This window comes from Harpia harpyja, chromosome 11 (genome assembly GCF_026419915.1).
Source record: "Harpia harpyja isolate bHarHar1 chromosome 11, bHarHar1 primary haplotype, whole genome shotgun sequence".
Lineage (NCBI taxonomy): Eukaryota > Metazoa > Chordata > Aves > Accipitriformes > Accipitridae > Harpia > Harpia harpyja.
Genome location: NC_068950.1, coordinates 12,280,551 through 12,295,434, shown reverse-complemented (window position 1 = coordinate 12,295,434; position 14,884 = coordinate 12,280,551). Strand labels below are relative to the sequence as shown.

The window sequence follows — 14,884 nt, the reverse complement described above, 5'->3', positions numbered from 1 at the left end:
CCAATTCAGAGAGCTTTAAGCACTAACATCACAGTGAAGCACTAAAAGCATGTTGAAGCTACTTCAGACAGGAAGCCCAAGGAGAGGGCAGGTCACCATTTAGACAATTTCATCGCACTGGAATGTGAACACAAGGTACCTTCGATTCTTAGACTGTCATCCAACACTGTATGTGGAACAAGCACCTGGTGGTGTTTCTGGATCGTGACCTTTAGCATGGTGTGCGTTCAGCTATGTGGGTAACACTACCCCAGGTCAACACTTCCAGGTGTTGATCCAGTCATAACCTACCTCCACGTGAAGGGCTGGCCTCTGTTCATAGGTTCTTCAGGCAGACCCAAGAACCATCTTTTCTAGTCTATGCTTTGTTCTAGTAGCCTCTGGTATTGCAATAGTCAGTTTTCCCTCCGCAGAGAAAAATTTAAAATAAGGTATTTCTGTGGAAAAGTCTTTTCTCCAAAAGGAGGGGAAAGAAAGTAAGCGTTCAGAAATGTAACCTGGGAAGGAGCATGAGTGCTTGTGACAGTGTTAAGACAAAGACACTGTAAACTACAAAACCTTTAACTTAGTACTCCTGCCAGAAACCCATAAGATTACCTTTAACCAATATTTACAATATGGGTAAGGATGTGTTTATTCTGTCATGTACCTGAACAGAGATATAAAGGAGAGACTAGCTTTGGAAACATCTCACAAGTGTATTTATTAGTCAGGAGCAACCGGTCTCAAAGCGTGACCCATTTCATACTTTAAATGGCATTTCATTACATTGCAGCTGCACAAGCCTCTGTTCTTCCTGAACAGATGCTTGATATGCAGAAGGCAGACTTCAGCACACTACTTATTTACATACATAAGTTCCTGGATTTGCTTAGGTTTGAGGACAGTAGTTCAAGAAAAGTCTGTTTGTCTTAATCATTTGAAAAGCTTCTTTCTTTTCTTTCTCCACTGTTTATTGTCCACATCTTCAGTATCATCAGGAGGATCTGGTATTACAAAGCCATCAGTCATTTTATAGTACACTACTGTGGAATCTGACTCAACTATGGCCAAGGTAACTGACAGCGGGGTGTTGGGATCATCTTGTGGGAGAGATGCTTTCTTCATAATTTCTCTTATCCTAGAAAAGGAAACAAGTGGTTAGAAAGGAGTGCACAACCACCTAACGATGGCACAAAGGTAGAAGTGCACCATTGCTATTTTTATTCACCCTGGTTTTATTCTCCAAATTTGTCTTCACTAAAGAAAGTACAGTATCTGTTCTAATAAAAATCCAAAGTCATATAATCAAGCAACAAAATCAAGTAACAAAGAATCTTATAAAAATACACTCAGTTATATACATCTCTGCTGGAAATGGCTCAACACATGCTTCTAAGCTTTGCTTAGGTGTACTACAGTGCACATGCCTCAACCATCCTTCAACGACCACAATCATAACATGGCAATCTCTAATGGCCTTGTTTTCATGAGATTTTAAAAAAATATATATCTAATTGAATAACACATGGTGTTCAATTAGAGAACAAAATAATTAAGACTTGTTCCATTTGTAGAGATAAGTCTTCCAGTCTCTGTGCTACAGTTCTCTGCCAGACTGTGGAAGATGCAGGAACCCAAGACAGGTTTCTCTACCTCCCCGTCTAGACTAGAAGCCACAAGACTAATGTTCTTCTTCAAGACAGCACAAATGTCTTCCTTAAAAATTCAAGACAAAGTTATGCAATTTTTCCTGTTCAGCTTATTTTAAGAATAACATGCCAGTTACTGTTCAGTTCAGAGCTGAGGACAACACTGATTCCTGGAGTCCTTATATTACTGTTCCGACTGGGGAGCAAGTACTGAAGGAGTGCAGTGCCCAGGGGCAGAACAGTAACACTCCCCACAGCAAGCATTTCCACAGGGAGCTTTCTCCTTCACCTAAAGGTCAGGTGCAAGAGGGCTCATCTGGGATTGCCAGGACAGGTTACGCTCTTGGGAGAGGTCAGCTACGCAGTGGGAAAAATTGCCCCTTGCTTCATGTGCCCCCGAGACCTCATTCACCAGAAAACATGCATTTCTGAAGCTGGGCACTGTAGTTGAAAAGAAGGCTCTTTCTAAATGCATCAGCTTTCAAACTTTAATCATCATCTTCCTTCCAAACCTCTTTGATCCCTTAATAAAAGCCAAATGGAAAGTGGCAGAGAATAAGCAGCAGCCTGGAAAGGCTATGCTATTAAGCCCGTGACCCTCTTAAGTATCCATCTGTGTTCTGAACTGTTCATAATCCAACTTGGCTAAATTCAGTAGTGCCTTTTCTTTTGATTTCACTACAGGCCCATATATAATGCAAGGCGATGCAATACAATATAGTTAGTCATTTCATGCAACAGAGATACTAAGGCTGTTAAAAGCCATATTCAGGTCCTCCTACAATCAGCACATTTCACAACAAGAGAACAAATAAGCAAAGAGATACTGTATTGGCCACTGGTAGAAGAGAGACACCTGCAAAAGAGTCATATTTCAAGCAATGTGACATTAACTTCTCTGCTCCCACCACCTCACCACTGCTTTGTCTGCACATCTTCTTGGCAGGTGCCTTAGGCTCAGGGCCTTGCTGTGGGAACACTAACCGCACCGTGGGTATTAAGGAGAGCGTAAACACAACCCTGCCTTCCAAAGCTGTAGCCAATTCATGGATGGAGGTGCTCTGCAACAAAAAAGAAATGCATCCCACTATGAGCAATGCCTCAAATACAGCATGGCCTTCCAGTGAAAGCACTACCTAGTGAAGGGGGTCACATGCCTGCTGGAGTTGCACCAGTAAGTATCGAGTGAATCGCAGGTGTACAAGCAGGCACCAGGACTGCAGTAAGCAAGGACAAACGAGCTGAATGTCTAAGGCACAGCAGTGAAGCACTGTACCTCTGTGCTGATGCTGGGCACCTTCTGCTCTTGTCACTGTTTCCAGCCCCCCTTTAGGGGTACCTCCAGCACCACAATGTCTTGCCATAGCTCTGGCGGGTGACAAGGGCCTGGGAAAGGATTCCAGATGTCCTTCCAGACATGCTACACATGCACAGAGCAAGAATCCACTTGTCACATGCCGGTAGCTCGTGTCTGGAGGAAGCTCTGAATAAGTTGTCAATGGTGAGTCCAGGCTACTGGCAGAGACCCAGTGAGGAAAGAACTACCCGTGGCTTTTATGAAGCAGTGGATATTAATCTCTTTCTCTCCTGGGAAAGTGAAATAGAAATAACAATAAAAAGCCAAATAAAAGGGTATAGCTACCCAGGAAAGCTATTTTGGGACCCAAAGCAACCAAACTTGTGTTGAGTGTGGACAGTCCTGTGTCTGGACGCAGATTCAGGCAGTGGCCTATAGTCACCTGTCAGCCAGGGAAGAAGCTCTTTCATATTTTCTTCAGTAACTGTCACCATTTCTCTTCCTAGTCTATTAGGGGGATGGATGTAACAGTGAGGCATTAGATCTAGATTTCCCACCACTCATGATTTCTTCTTATACTGTCAAGCACAGACATCTGAACCTTTATTTCCCCTCATTTAGCACTGAGACTTAGAAGATGCACCATGATCCCAAAGGTGGTCAGGTCCTGACAACAGATTAATGACATACCTTCATGTCCCTGTCTTACTTTCAGGAGACTGAGTTTCGGGCTTTATGTAAAGAGCACAAAGACATGCCATTGCCTCAGGATTATCTGCTGACACTGCTGTCCTCAGAGCACAATGCCTTCCACTGCACATGGGGAATCAGCCTCTATCAACGTAAAAAATTACAACTGCAAATGCAAGATTCTCATCTTCCCAGCATTCTCAACACAGGCAGCCCCAAAACAAGAGCTCTCATTCATGCATACCATGACTAGCCATAATGCAATGCAGCACATCTGCAGATTAGTGAGAAGGTATCTTTTAAAAGAATAAGCTTTGGAATTCAGGAAGTCTGTATCAGACGCCTGTGTTTCCTCTCCTCCCCTGAAGGCATCACTGTTAGCCTCTGCATCCAGCATGTTCACAAAGTTTCTCTGCAGCAGCGGACATTTCAAAGAAGGGAGTCGGATAACATCTGGGTTTGTGCTGATTCCACTGCACTTGCTATGTGCCATGAACAGAAAGATGAAATATTGCAGGAAGTGTATAGTTTTTTTAATCCTTTTGATGTTTCTAACACTGTCTATGAAAAAAAAAAAAAAAGCAAGAAGTGTTCTTGGCCTTCTGAAATTCTTAGGAATACATGTTTGACCTCCTAAACAAGGCAAGAAGCCTTTATTTCAAGAGATACAGCCCTCTAGGTTGCCCATCTCACACAACAGCTGCATTCAATGACTAAAACAAAGTCCTAAACAAGAAACCCATATGTTAACGCCTTCCCCCAACAGAGCTAGCTGACTTCATTTACTAAGTTAATGGTTACAGATAAGCTCCTTAATGACCAGTACATCTGCTACACCATACCAGTGATGTCAGTTATAAAAGCTGGCTTTTGCTTAAGTAAAAGTGGATTTAATGTTTCTGAAAGTGTCAAATGTTAGAAGCCTCTGGGACAGAGAATTTCAATACATCCAGTACTTTGGCATACTCCACCAACAGTCTTGATAACCTTCATTCACCAGCATCCTGACCAGCCTTTTCGTCATGAATCACAACTGTGTTAGGACACATCCTGCAAACATTGTTCCCATTGATACCAAATGGTCCACAATGACTCTGGTTTTGGTTCCACAGCCTTTACAGGTCATGGTCCAAAAGCATGAAGTCCACAGAAGCTGTGGTGTCAAGCATCTGGCATGGACTGGCTCTACCTGGATCCTCCTTTTCAACAGGCATTCGGGTATGCCCGCTCCACTGGCTAGACATGAAGTTTTAAGCAGAATGTAGAGACTTAACATGAGAAAAGGTGCAGCTGAGAAACAGTTAACACTGTTTTCCAGTGTCTGAATAAAAGCTTAGCATGTTTTCACTACAGTCTCAAGTAAAGCCTATGTTGGAAGAATGCACCATTTCACTTTGTCATCTCCTGAAGGACACTATACAACACAACACTCAGTCACCTTAGTAGATGTTCATCCACAGGCTCTGCCTTGTTCATCGCCTTAGACTTGTTCTTCCACAGGCTCAGCCTGCCTAGGAAGATTGGGGACAGTCAACCCTACACATGCAGCCTTCTCAGGATTTATGCCAATGACTACCTGGTAAAAAATAAAAGGCATCTAGAGCCCCAAGAAAGCACACAGAACAATCAAGTGTGTGTGCTGCTGCATGCACAGTGAGAAGTCTATGAGTTAAAATATCCTGCAACCACTCCTTTCCCTTCTCTCCTCCTCCCCATGAAGAAAAGCCATTGAATGTTAGGCAACACTGAAGCTTTAGGTTTTCCCACACAAAAAGGTACACCTCAAACAAAGGCACTGTGAAAGGAAAATAACATACGTAAGCTAGGGGAATACAGACACCACAAGAAACACTAGAAAGTTTTATTTAAGTCCCATAAATAGAATGTGACCAAATATTTTTTTTAGTAAGAATTCTCCTCTGTTGCAGATCATACAGGCCAAAGTTTTCAGAAGAACTTGAAAACCCATCTCTAAAAACTGATGGCATCTGCAGGTTTGCTGCAAGCTAGGATCTGCTCCCACCAAGACAAATGCAAGTAGGACAAAGCCCTCAGTGTCCACCTAGGAAGGAAGCTCACATTCACCTCACATTGCAGGAGATGAAAAGAATTTCATCTCAAACACTGAAGACGACACTGTTATACAAAAGCAAATACCTGCTATTTCTAAAGCCCTTTGCATCAGAAAAAGGGCTTTAGAAAAGGCTTTCTAGATACCTACAAACCACAGTCAGTAGAGATTGCTTTTTTCTACAAAGAATTAGTCATAAGAGCAGGTTTAACTTACTTAACATCATGCAAGGACCACTGCAGCTAAGGTAACAGCACTATGAATGTCATCCTGCATCTGCCTTTACTGCTGCCTTCAAACTAAATGACAACAGTGAACTTACCTAGTCTTCTATTGCTGTTGCAATTAATAGCTTAAAAACAAAACAAAACAATCCATACAAAAGAGGGAAATTTTCCATCTTTCCCCCATCTTGATTTTTTATTAACAAAAGACTTTTCATACTAGGCAGGCCTTCAACACACATCAGAAATCTGTACCGTCTTTCCTAATGGTCTGCTCCTAACAAAATAACATTGCCCTTTTTGCTTCACAGAAAGAAAAAGGCAAATGACTGGTGAACTTCAGGCAACTGTGGCTTGAGGTTTTAACTGACTGTCCAAAAACTAAAAGAGAACAGAATCACAAAGGAAAGATAACATGGACAGACAGTTTTGTGTTGAACAAAAGAGTATTTCAGTGATATATCCCATGCAAGTACCTCTGAGAAGCAGCGGAAACACTGAGAGCTCAGAGTAGTTTTATGGCGGTTGCATAGTGCTCCATTGAGCTGAAATGGAAGTACTGCCTTCCCTACCATAAAAGCCAAAGGCTTTCAATCTGCCCTTTATACTTGGATGAATAATTCATTGCAGGCTTGGCCAGCCCAAACAGCTCCCTCACCTCCATGCAAGGCAGGGCTGGAGAGTCAACAGAAGTTGGTCTCTGTACCGCTACACAGAGATCATTACCCTGTGCATCGGAGTGCGCCATTGTACCAGACTTGTTCAGAGAGGCCCCATGACAAGAGAACCAAGGCAGAGGAAAACTCCTGTAAAGCACAATATCTTGAATTTAGCCAGCACTACAAAAACAGGGCAGCATGGCTCACCATCAGGAACACTGCTACAGACATTGCTGCCTGCCCTGCAGCTAGATTAACCTAGTGCCTTGAAATATATGGGAAGAAGCATGTGGTGGTGGTGGGAGAAGGTGTAAATGGACACTGCTATTTCTTGGGATTTGTTTCCAAACTACAGGAACATGGGATGCTAGAAGAAACTCATGGTTTTCTAATAGGGAAAAAAAAAAACCAACAAAACAACCAAACCACAAAGAAAACACCACATGGCTTACTGGTCAGGAAAAGGAACTGAAACCCCAAGGAATATAAAGTCATTTTTTCCATGGAAGTTGAAAAAGGAAACAAGACAAATCAAGCAAGAGGGAGGAATCAGAATTCAGCAAAGTTCTACAAGATACACCAACTATAAGACATTCAATCATAGTACTGCATAACCAACTCAGCCATATGAGCCACATCAATCACTTTTAAACTACTGATAAAGAGTTTGCATCTAGAAGCCATTAGTTACATTTTCAATGTGTGATTTACTGTATGAGTAAACTGAAATAATGCTTATAGCAGAAGAGCTACTGACAAAACTGTGAAGAGGATGCAAGATAAGGAGCATGTCACACTTCCAGTGCATTTAAAATAGCAGTACTTCTTATAAGCAAAACCACTTCAGATTAGAGGAAGATCTATTTCACAAACTACAGATTTAGAAGAGGATAAATCGCTTCCAGTCCTCAGATTTGCTTCTAAGGATGCTTATCAGCTTTAAAATGAAACATTTATGTATTCTTTTTCCAAAATTAAGTTACCATTTTAACAAAATAACCCTTCCCCTCTTAGCCTAAACCAAACTTTGCAGTCTCCATAACCTCATGCAACTGACTTCATCCTTCATTTCCAACACTTGCACACAAAAAACAAACAGGGCAGTGACATATCATTTAATTTGACGGTCTATTAGTAACATTTTGCTTAGACAATGCTATTTGTCTAGGACAGACAGCATGTAATTCCATTAGATCCAGCATCTAACTCCCTGGTCCTTGGAAGGATCAAGGCTTTCAACGCTATCCAGAAAATCCAGCTGTGAACACTGTGAGCTCTCCTACACTTGCTGAGCTTGGTTTATGCTAGTCATTTCTGCCAGCTCTGAAGCATGACTACCTGTATTTAACTGCTTCACCCTCTTTGGGGAGCCACAATTCTGGAATGTGCTGACAATTAGGTACTTGGTGTGCACGAAGGTGTCGTCTGCAGTAGTGAACGACAAACACGTCCCAGCCAATGGACCTATGAATTTCTCCTGCAAGTATGAACCACTGCTAAATTCAAAGGCATACAAACACAAGGTTCTCCAAACCTCAGCCAGCTGTGTGTGGTTGAGAGAGTGGTCCATGACAGACGTAAGTTGCATCTTATTCTCCAGGTCTTCACTCTCAGAAGATCCAGCAATCTTCATTTTAAGAGCATGCATGCACAGCATAAAGCCACTTCTCAGATTGTATGAGACTACTGTTTGCATTGGTAGTCACTTTGCTCCAGACCCCATAATTTTGCGATTCAGTGAGTTACTGTGCAGCCTTACACTGGCAGGGCAGGATGATCAGCTTCCATCAAGCTGTTTGTAGAAGTGGACAGTAAGCTTAGCAAGCAGAACAGCATTTGCCTTAAGCAGTTAACTGTCATGCATAAACTGGACATGATGAAATCTTATAATAAGCTAAAAAACACTGAGTGGATTTTTTTTTTGTAGGGCACTCAGATTTATCATTTGCTTAGGTGTCTTGCTGGTAATTTCCACAGCAACTTTACTACAGCCTTTTAAGGACACAGTCCTCTCAGTGTCAGCCAAGCAGGAATCTTCATGAGACACCTGGGAAGGCAGAGCTTGGCTGAAGTGGCTTTGAGAGGAAAACCACCCCTGCAGCCCCTACCCAGGCCTTACTGGTTAAGCAAGGAAATGCTGCCCATAAATGCTGCCATTTGCTAGTTGCTTTTGCAGTTAGCACATTTCCAGGCCCAGCAATGAGGACAGAACATTTTCACCTTCCCAACCCCCTCCAACGGCTTACTTTCAACATTGAACTGCATTTACTTGTACTCATACCTCTTCCTCTACCTTTGGCAGGTAACGCAAAAACCCAAAGCATTGCTTTGAACAAAACAGCAAAGTAGCTAAGTACAAAAGCTTTCCTGTCTACCTACAGCTTGGTAAGTCAAGTGAGAAAACATCATTTAAGAGATCACATACCTAACAAGCCTCTTACTATCAACAATCACAACAAAATATTCATCACTGTCAGAACAAAGAGGCAGTAGTACTGCAATACATTTTCCAACTCCTTCTGTAGGATGCCTTTTTAATGGCCTCCCTCTGTGCTACGTAACTTTGAGCTACAGTTATTGTCTATACCCCCTGTTTTTTGCCTACTGTTCCAACAAAGGAACCAAGGAGTTGATGCTGTCCTTTCTCTACAAAGACTGACCAGGCCCCTCCGATCAGTGGTGACCTGCCAATGAAACGCCAAGCATGTATATGCACATACACATTCAAAATACAAGCATATACGATCTTCCTGCCTGACAACATCTATGGGTATTGAGCACGTACAGGCTTTAATGGACTCACCCAGCATTACAGCCCAGTATTCAGCTCATTTTAGTGACAATACGCTCTATGTAGTTGCTCTGTAGCAAAACCCAGTCACAAACTGTACTTTTAATCAATGTGATGCATTCACTCTTTGCTTCTCTAACACACACCCTTCCAGTAATGGATTCCATCCACACTGGTGCCAGAAGCAAAGCAAACATTATCACCACAGTACAAACAAGTTCAGAGGCTCCAAATGAAAAGCTCCAATGAAACAGTAAAAGATAGGACATACATGCAGTGCAATATCTCACCATCATTAAAAGCCAATTAGAACATACTTGCTGGCATTGATCCAATATCAGGAATCAAAGTTTCCAACATAGGTGGAAACCTACTACATTAAACAAGCACAACTCCTCAACACATAGGCATAATTTCTTAAAGATCCCATATCCTAATTTGCTGCCTTCTTTCCCCACCTAAAGTCTATTTGAACCTGTGAATAGCAGTGTGTCCCTTTCACACACATACAGCGATCTGCTTCTTGCAGAGAGGCTGAATGACACTCAGCATTTCATCCTGCAAGACCTCTCTGGAGCTTTCCTCTGTTGTGGAGATCACACCCTATTTCTCTGTATGACCAAGCCCACAAGAGTGATTGACCAATATTTGCAAATGGAAGATCTTTTCAGCACGTAGATAGTACTCAAATCCATCAATATCTAGTAAGTCATTTTATTCCCCCTCACAAATATGCTCTTAGGAAAACACATAGCAGAATCAAGATGGAAGTCTGTTTGCAAAAGACTGATCTCTCACTTCTAAAACCTGAAAAAAAAAAAAAAGCAGCAAAACCCCTAGCATGCCTAAAACATCATTCCTAGAGCACGCACACACACATCTGCTAAGTGCAATTCATTAGCTACCTAATACTGTGTCAGGCTGCTGCCCACAGAGCAAGAGGAAACAGCAAACACCAGCAAGATCTGTAAAGCTAGCCCTGAGCGCACACTCCTAGCAAGAGTAGGAACAGAAGAAATTGAAAAAATGTACTACCATATGATGCAGCTGAAATAGTTCAGGTCTTCAGATACATCACAGGAAAGAATGGCAAATACCAGCAAGAGAAGACAGCCATCATCAGAGAGTAAATAATACTGTGTGTTTGAGGCTGCTCTAAGGGCCAGTTAAAATATACTGTAAAATCACTGAAGTGGAGTTTCTCTAGGCTGCAAATATCTGTAGTATCACTGAGTCGTAGCTGTGTTGTCCTCCACTTGAGAATTACTTAGTCTTGCATGTGTAAGGCAAGTAAGTCAAAAATCACAGCTCAAGGGACAGTTAGACATTAGACTCCAGATAAGCAAGAGGAATTTCCGGTTGAAAGTAGCCAAATTATACTTTCAAAACAAAAAGGAAATGAAACCAAACACACCAGGCTTATCCGTAGAGTTGACAATGAAAAAAAAAGTTTATTCTTAGACAGGTCTGAGGGGATTTCTTTCCTCTTAGGTACTTTAAAGCCCAGTGACACAAATCTATTGCTAGATTTCCCAGACTACAAAAAAGCAGCACAAGAATGTTCAAAACATAAGCTGTGAAGGTCTTGTACTCTAAACTTGTCTCTCAAACATATACTTTGATAACCATTGTTATCTCCTAGAGCATAAGCAACTTCTAAACAATATGAAGTGTTTATCAGTAGGAGGCGTCAGTTGCTGTGGGAAGCTGACAAAGGCCTACCACTTTCAGAGGGAGAAGCAGAGGCTGATGCAGCTTAGAAAATTAAAGGAATCTCAACTTTGCACGTATGTTTGCAGCACCCAAAATAACTCTGCTCACAGGCTGAGATATTGCTTTCCTCTGATACTCCTTTGCCTCCTCCCCTTTCCCCTCTTGACCAAGGCATCGGCAGCCTGTTAAATATATCTGTTCTTCATTCTATCTTATTGGTGACGCAGGCCAAACACTGACCACATCCTCACCTCTCGTGGCTTAATGATATGTGCACAGGTACCGGCACCATCACTTGGAGACTGTCCTGTTCTCTTTCACGTGCATGTAAACATACAAGTTGCAGTTCTGCTACTCCGACGTGCTTCACTTCATGCCAGTTTCTCCCTAGAAAGATTCATCATCAATGATAAGGACCAGAACACAAAACAGAAGTTTTAATCATTCAGATATCAAATTTGGTATGTAAGTTAACATCTAAGGTTCTGTTTTCTCTCCCTCTCCTCACAGGACATTTTCCATGAGAGACAACTACCCCATTCAACTGTCAAGTTCCCCTTCTGAGAAACAATCCTGTTAAAGAAACCCACAGGAGCAGTACTAGTCTGCTGACTCCAGAGCTACACTGATTGATGGTGAATAGGGATCTGCCTGACAAAGCTTTGTTTCAAAAAGGCAAAAAGATGACAAAAACCATCTTTGTCACCTGCAGCATAAAAGGGTAATCCAAATTTGAACTTTATCAGCACCCTAAACTGTGAAGAAGCAGGTGCTAAAACCTTGATTATTGATAATATACAGTTCTTTCCTTCTGCTTGAAGGGATAAGGCTAAAAGTTTCTGCTGCAGAAGTACAGGGGCCTTCTCTTAAAGCCTATCAAGGCATTTTCTTCAGAGGTGTAACAATTACAGGCCAGAAAGCACCGTGTCTGTTAAATCCCTCCCTTCCCTGATCTTGAGAACCACCAGCCTCCAAGAGAAACTGAAGTATTTTTATTAGGCTGGCTGCCTGCCTACAGACAGTCCCTTTTCAACAAAGCCAACTTGGGAGAACCGCAGGCAGAAGTTTATATATCACATAACTCTGCTCCACTCTTACAAGACACCGAAAGACTACACTGCATTTGTCATAATTATTGCCACCAGACTTCCAAATTATCTTCTTTCCTACAGCAACCCTGCCCTTGACAAAAAACAGCATCCTAATCAGGCCAGCACACATCAGCCATTTGCTAAATGGTAATCAGTAACTTTGACGTTAATTTACAAGTGAGGACTCTATTACCAGCACAACCAACTGAACTTGTAACTTCACCTTTCTGTGCTCCTTTTCATTCCCCTACTCCTCTTTTGCTTTTTTTTCCATGCCAAGTGTCTTTGCCCTGGAACACCTGCACCTGTAACTGCTGGACAAAATGGGCCCTCATCTTCATAAAGGCTCCAGATAGGCACAGGATAGAAATCTTCAGCGCCAAAATACCATCTGTTTCTTAGGTAACCGTCACTGCATTATGTTTCAAAAAGAACACCAAGGACTTTTGTAGGAAAGGTCTTCCTAGTGCAAACTTTAATAGCACCTAAAGGCAAATACATTTGCTGGGATGTCTACCCAGTCACTTCATTGAATTACCTTCTAAGAGGTCCAGGTATACCACAAACGCAGCGTAGATTTGAGCACTGTCAGATATATCAAGAGACATCATTTCTGTGAACTGAAACCCAAAAAGTAACGTTGGTGAAGGAAAGCAGAAGTTATATTAAGAATACACAGACCAAACCCAGAATCTGTACAGCCATCTAAGCCACTGAAGTCTGAAACCAGTTTTAAGGACCAGCTGGCAATTAAAAAGCAGGACTTGTTTTCTGACTGTATCTTAAGACCTCTCTTTTCCATATTCCCCCTATTTCGGCGCTTAAGAAAGCAAGCCAAATAAACAAATAAATGAGGAATCACAACTATTTCTGGAACAGATCTAGCTTTGTGGAGAAGGGCTATGAATTTTACCTATTTTTGCTGCAGTACATCAACATAAGATGACGGCCAAATTAAATACCTCCACGTTTTCAGTATGCTAAAAATTAAGATGGAGTCAAAGTTTAAGACGCTTGCGTTTTCCAGCTGTGATTTCAGCATTTACTACCTCGTCCCCGACTAAAGCCGCCATTCCCCAACAACTCCACCGGCTCTCCTCACGGGACGGCAGGCGAGCCCCCTCAACAGACCCAACACAACGAAACCCGTTATATTAAAATCTCCTCCTCCAGCATCCCTTCGGGAGAGGGGGGAACCCGCTTGACCGGCCCCTCGGCCTCAGGGTGCCCCTGGTCACCTACGTGCGCCCCCGACCCGAGATGCTCCTCAAAGCCGCGGTGGGGGGAAATCCTGTCAGGGGCCGGGGCAAGGGGCACGGGCGGGAAAGCGAGACCCACCCCTCCCGCCCCGGGCGACTGAGGGCTCCCCGCCTCATTCAGCGGGGTGGGCCCTAACAATCGTCCCCCCCCCCGCCCCTCAGCGCCCGAGTGCCGAGCTCCGCGCTCCCCCGCCCCGCGCACAGGCCTACCGTGGGGTGAGTCGCCATCCAGTTGCCACCAGCCCCCCCCGCCCAGTCCCCCTGGCCCCCCGACTCCCGCCCACCGGCGGAGGTTCCCACCGCCGGGCCGCAGCCCCCCTCCGCCGGACCGGCCGCCGGCTCCATGCGCTCCCCGGTGTAACGCGACTTCGCTCCGGGCGGCGCCACGCAGCCGAGCGCTCCCCGGCAACTTGCGGCGCCGGTCCCGTTCCGCCTCCACCCCGTTCCGCCCCCCCCTCCCCGAGCCAAGACTCTGCCTCCACCGCCAGAAGTGCTGCGTTAAACCCTATTTACGGCCAGGGTGGTATATATACACCTCATCACAGTGGGTCCTTTGGCCGTCCCTTTTTCTAATTGCAAAGTCTTATTTCTCAAGGAGGCTTGGGGGTTGCCAATAACTACCTCAAGCAGGTAGCCCAGAATGCAGGGCCAGAAACCGCCCTGTCCGGTGTGGAGACCCGGCGGGAGAGAGGAGGCCGTGAAAGGGACGTGGAGCTTGGAGAAGAGAAGTTTTAGGGGAACAAGGCAGGGTTTATAACCTATGCACACATTTAAGCCTGTTTGGGTTTAGAATATGTTCTGTGGGTGGTGGGGAGCATCTCAGAAATACTTCACATGTAGGTTTCTGTTTCCACACTTCATTCTTTTCATCACCACTCACAGGTGCCATTCAGACACCAAAGGACTGTCCGGAGTTCCCTGGAGCCACACCTGGGCCCAGCGGCCTTGCCACCCGTGCTGTCGGCATGGGGCCAGCAGAGCCGCCAGCGTGGCCTGCCTGAGAGAGGTGGGCCTGTGGGGCCTGGGGGTGGGAGGGAAACCTGGGGAGCTGGAGTAAAGGGGCGAGAGGCGGGCAGCGAGGGAAAGGAGGGATGTAGGCATCAGTGTAAGAGATGGAAGATTTCCATGTTGAGGGAAAGAGGGGAAAATAATCCTGGGGAGAGTAAACTGTAGGTGAATATAACATAAACCTAATCTGAGTGAAAGTCCCCTTGGAAAGAGAGAAATGCCTAGAGAGAAAGTATGAAGGGAGAAGAAGAAACAAAAGCAAATAATGTGCTATTAATGTATAGTGTCCAAAGCTTTTATAGGCTGGTTAAGAGATTCAGGTTCAAGGTATTGTTATTAAAAGCATCTTGGACTGCTTGACTTAGAAATATCTCTGACTTCCAGCGCAATACAGTTTGCCTAATGCAAAGTGTCCCAGGTCTGGCTTACCAGCTCCATCTGTCTTGGCAC

The 14,884-nt window shown here is 43.9% G+C and overlaps 1 protein-coding gene across 1 annotated transcript; it reads right to left on the bottom strand.

The window, feature by feature from the left end:
- Positions 1–678: 678 nt before the first annotated feature.
- TSEN15 (tRNA splicing endonuclease subunit 15) lies at positions 679–13,787 on the bottom strand. The gene is made up of 4 exons (XM_052801863.1): positions 13,637–13,787; positions 12,706–12,787; positions 11,328–11,463; positions 679–1,120 (listed from the first exon to the last, which is right to left on the bottom strand). Exons 1-4 carry the CDS (start codon positions 13,769–13,771, stop codon positions 916–918), a joined length of 558 nt encoding a protein of 185 aa, XP_052657823.1. The 5' UTR covers positions 13,772–13,787; the 3' UTR covers positions 679–915.
- Positions 13,788–14,884: the final 1,097 nt, after the last annotated feature.

Coding starts and splice junctions, on each gene's coding strand:
- TSEN15 (XM_052801863.1), bottom strand. CDS start 13,771: ATGGAGCCGGCGGCCGGTCCGGCGGAGGGGGGCTGCGGCCCGGCGGTG. Junction 12,788..13,636: donor GGATGGCGACTCACCCCACG/GTAGGCCTGTGC, acceptor TTTGGGTTTCAG/TTCACAGAAATGATGTCTCT. Junction 1,121..11,327: donor ATATCATTAAGCCACGAGAG/GTGAGGATGTGG, acceptor TTCCTTTTCTAG/GATAAGAGAAATTATGAAGA.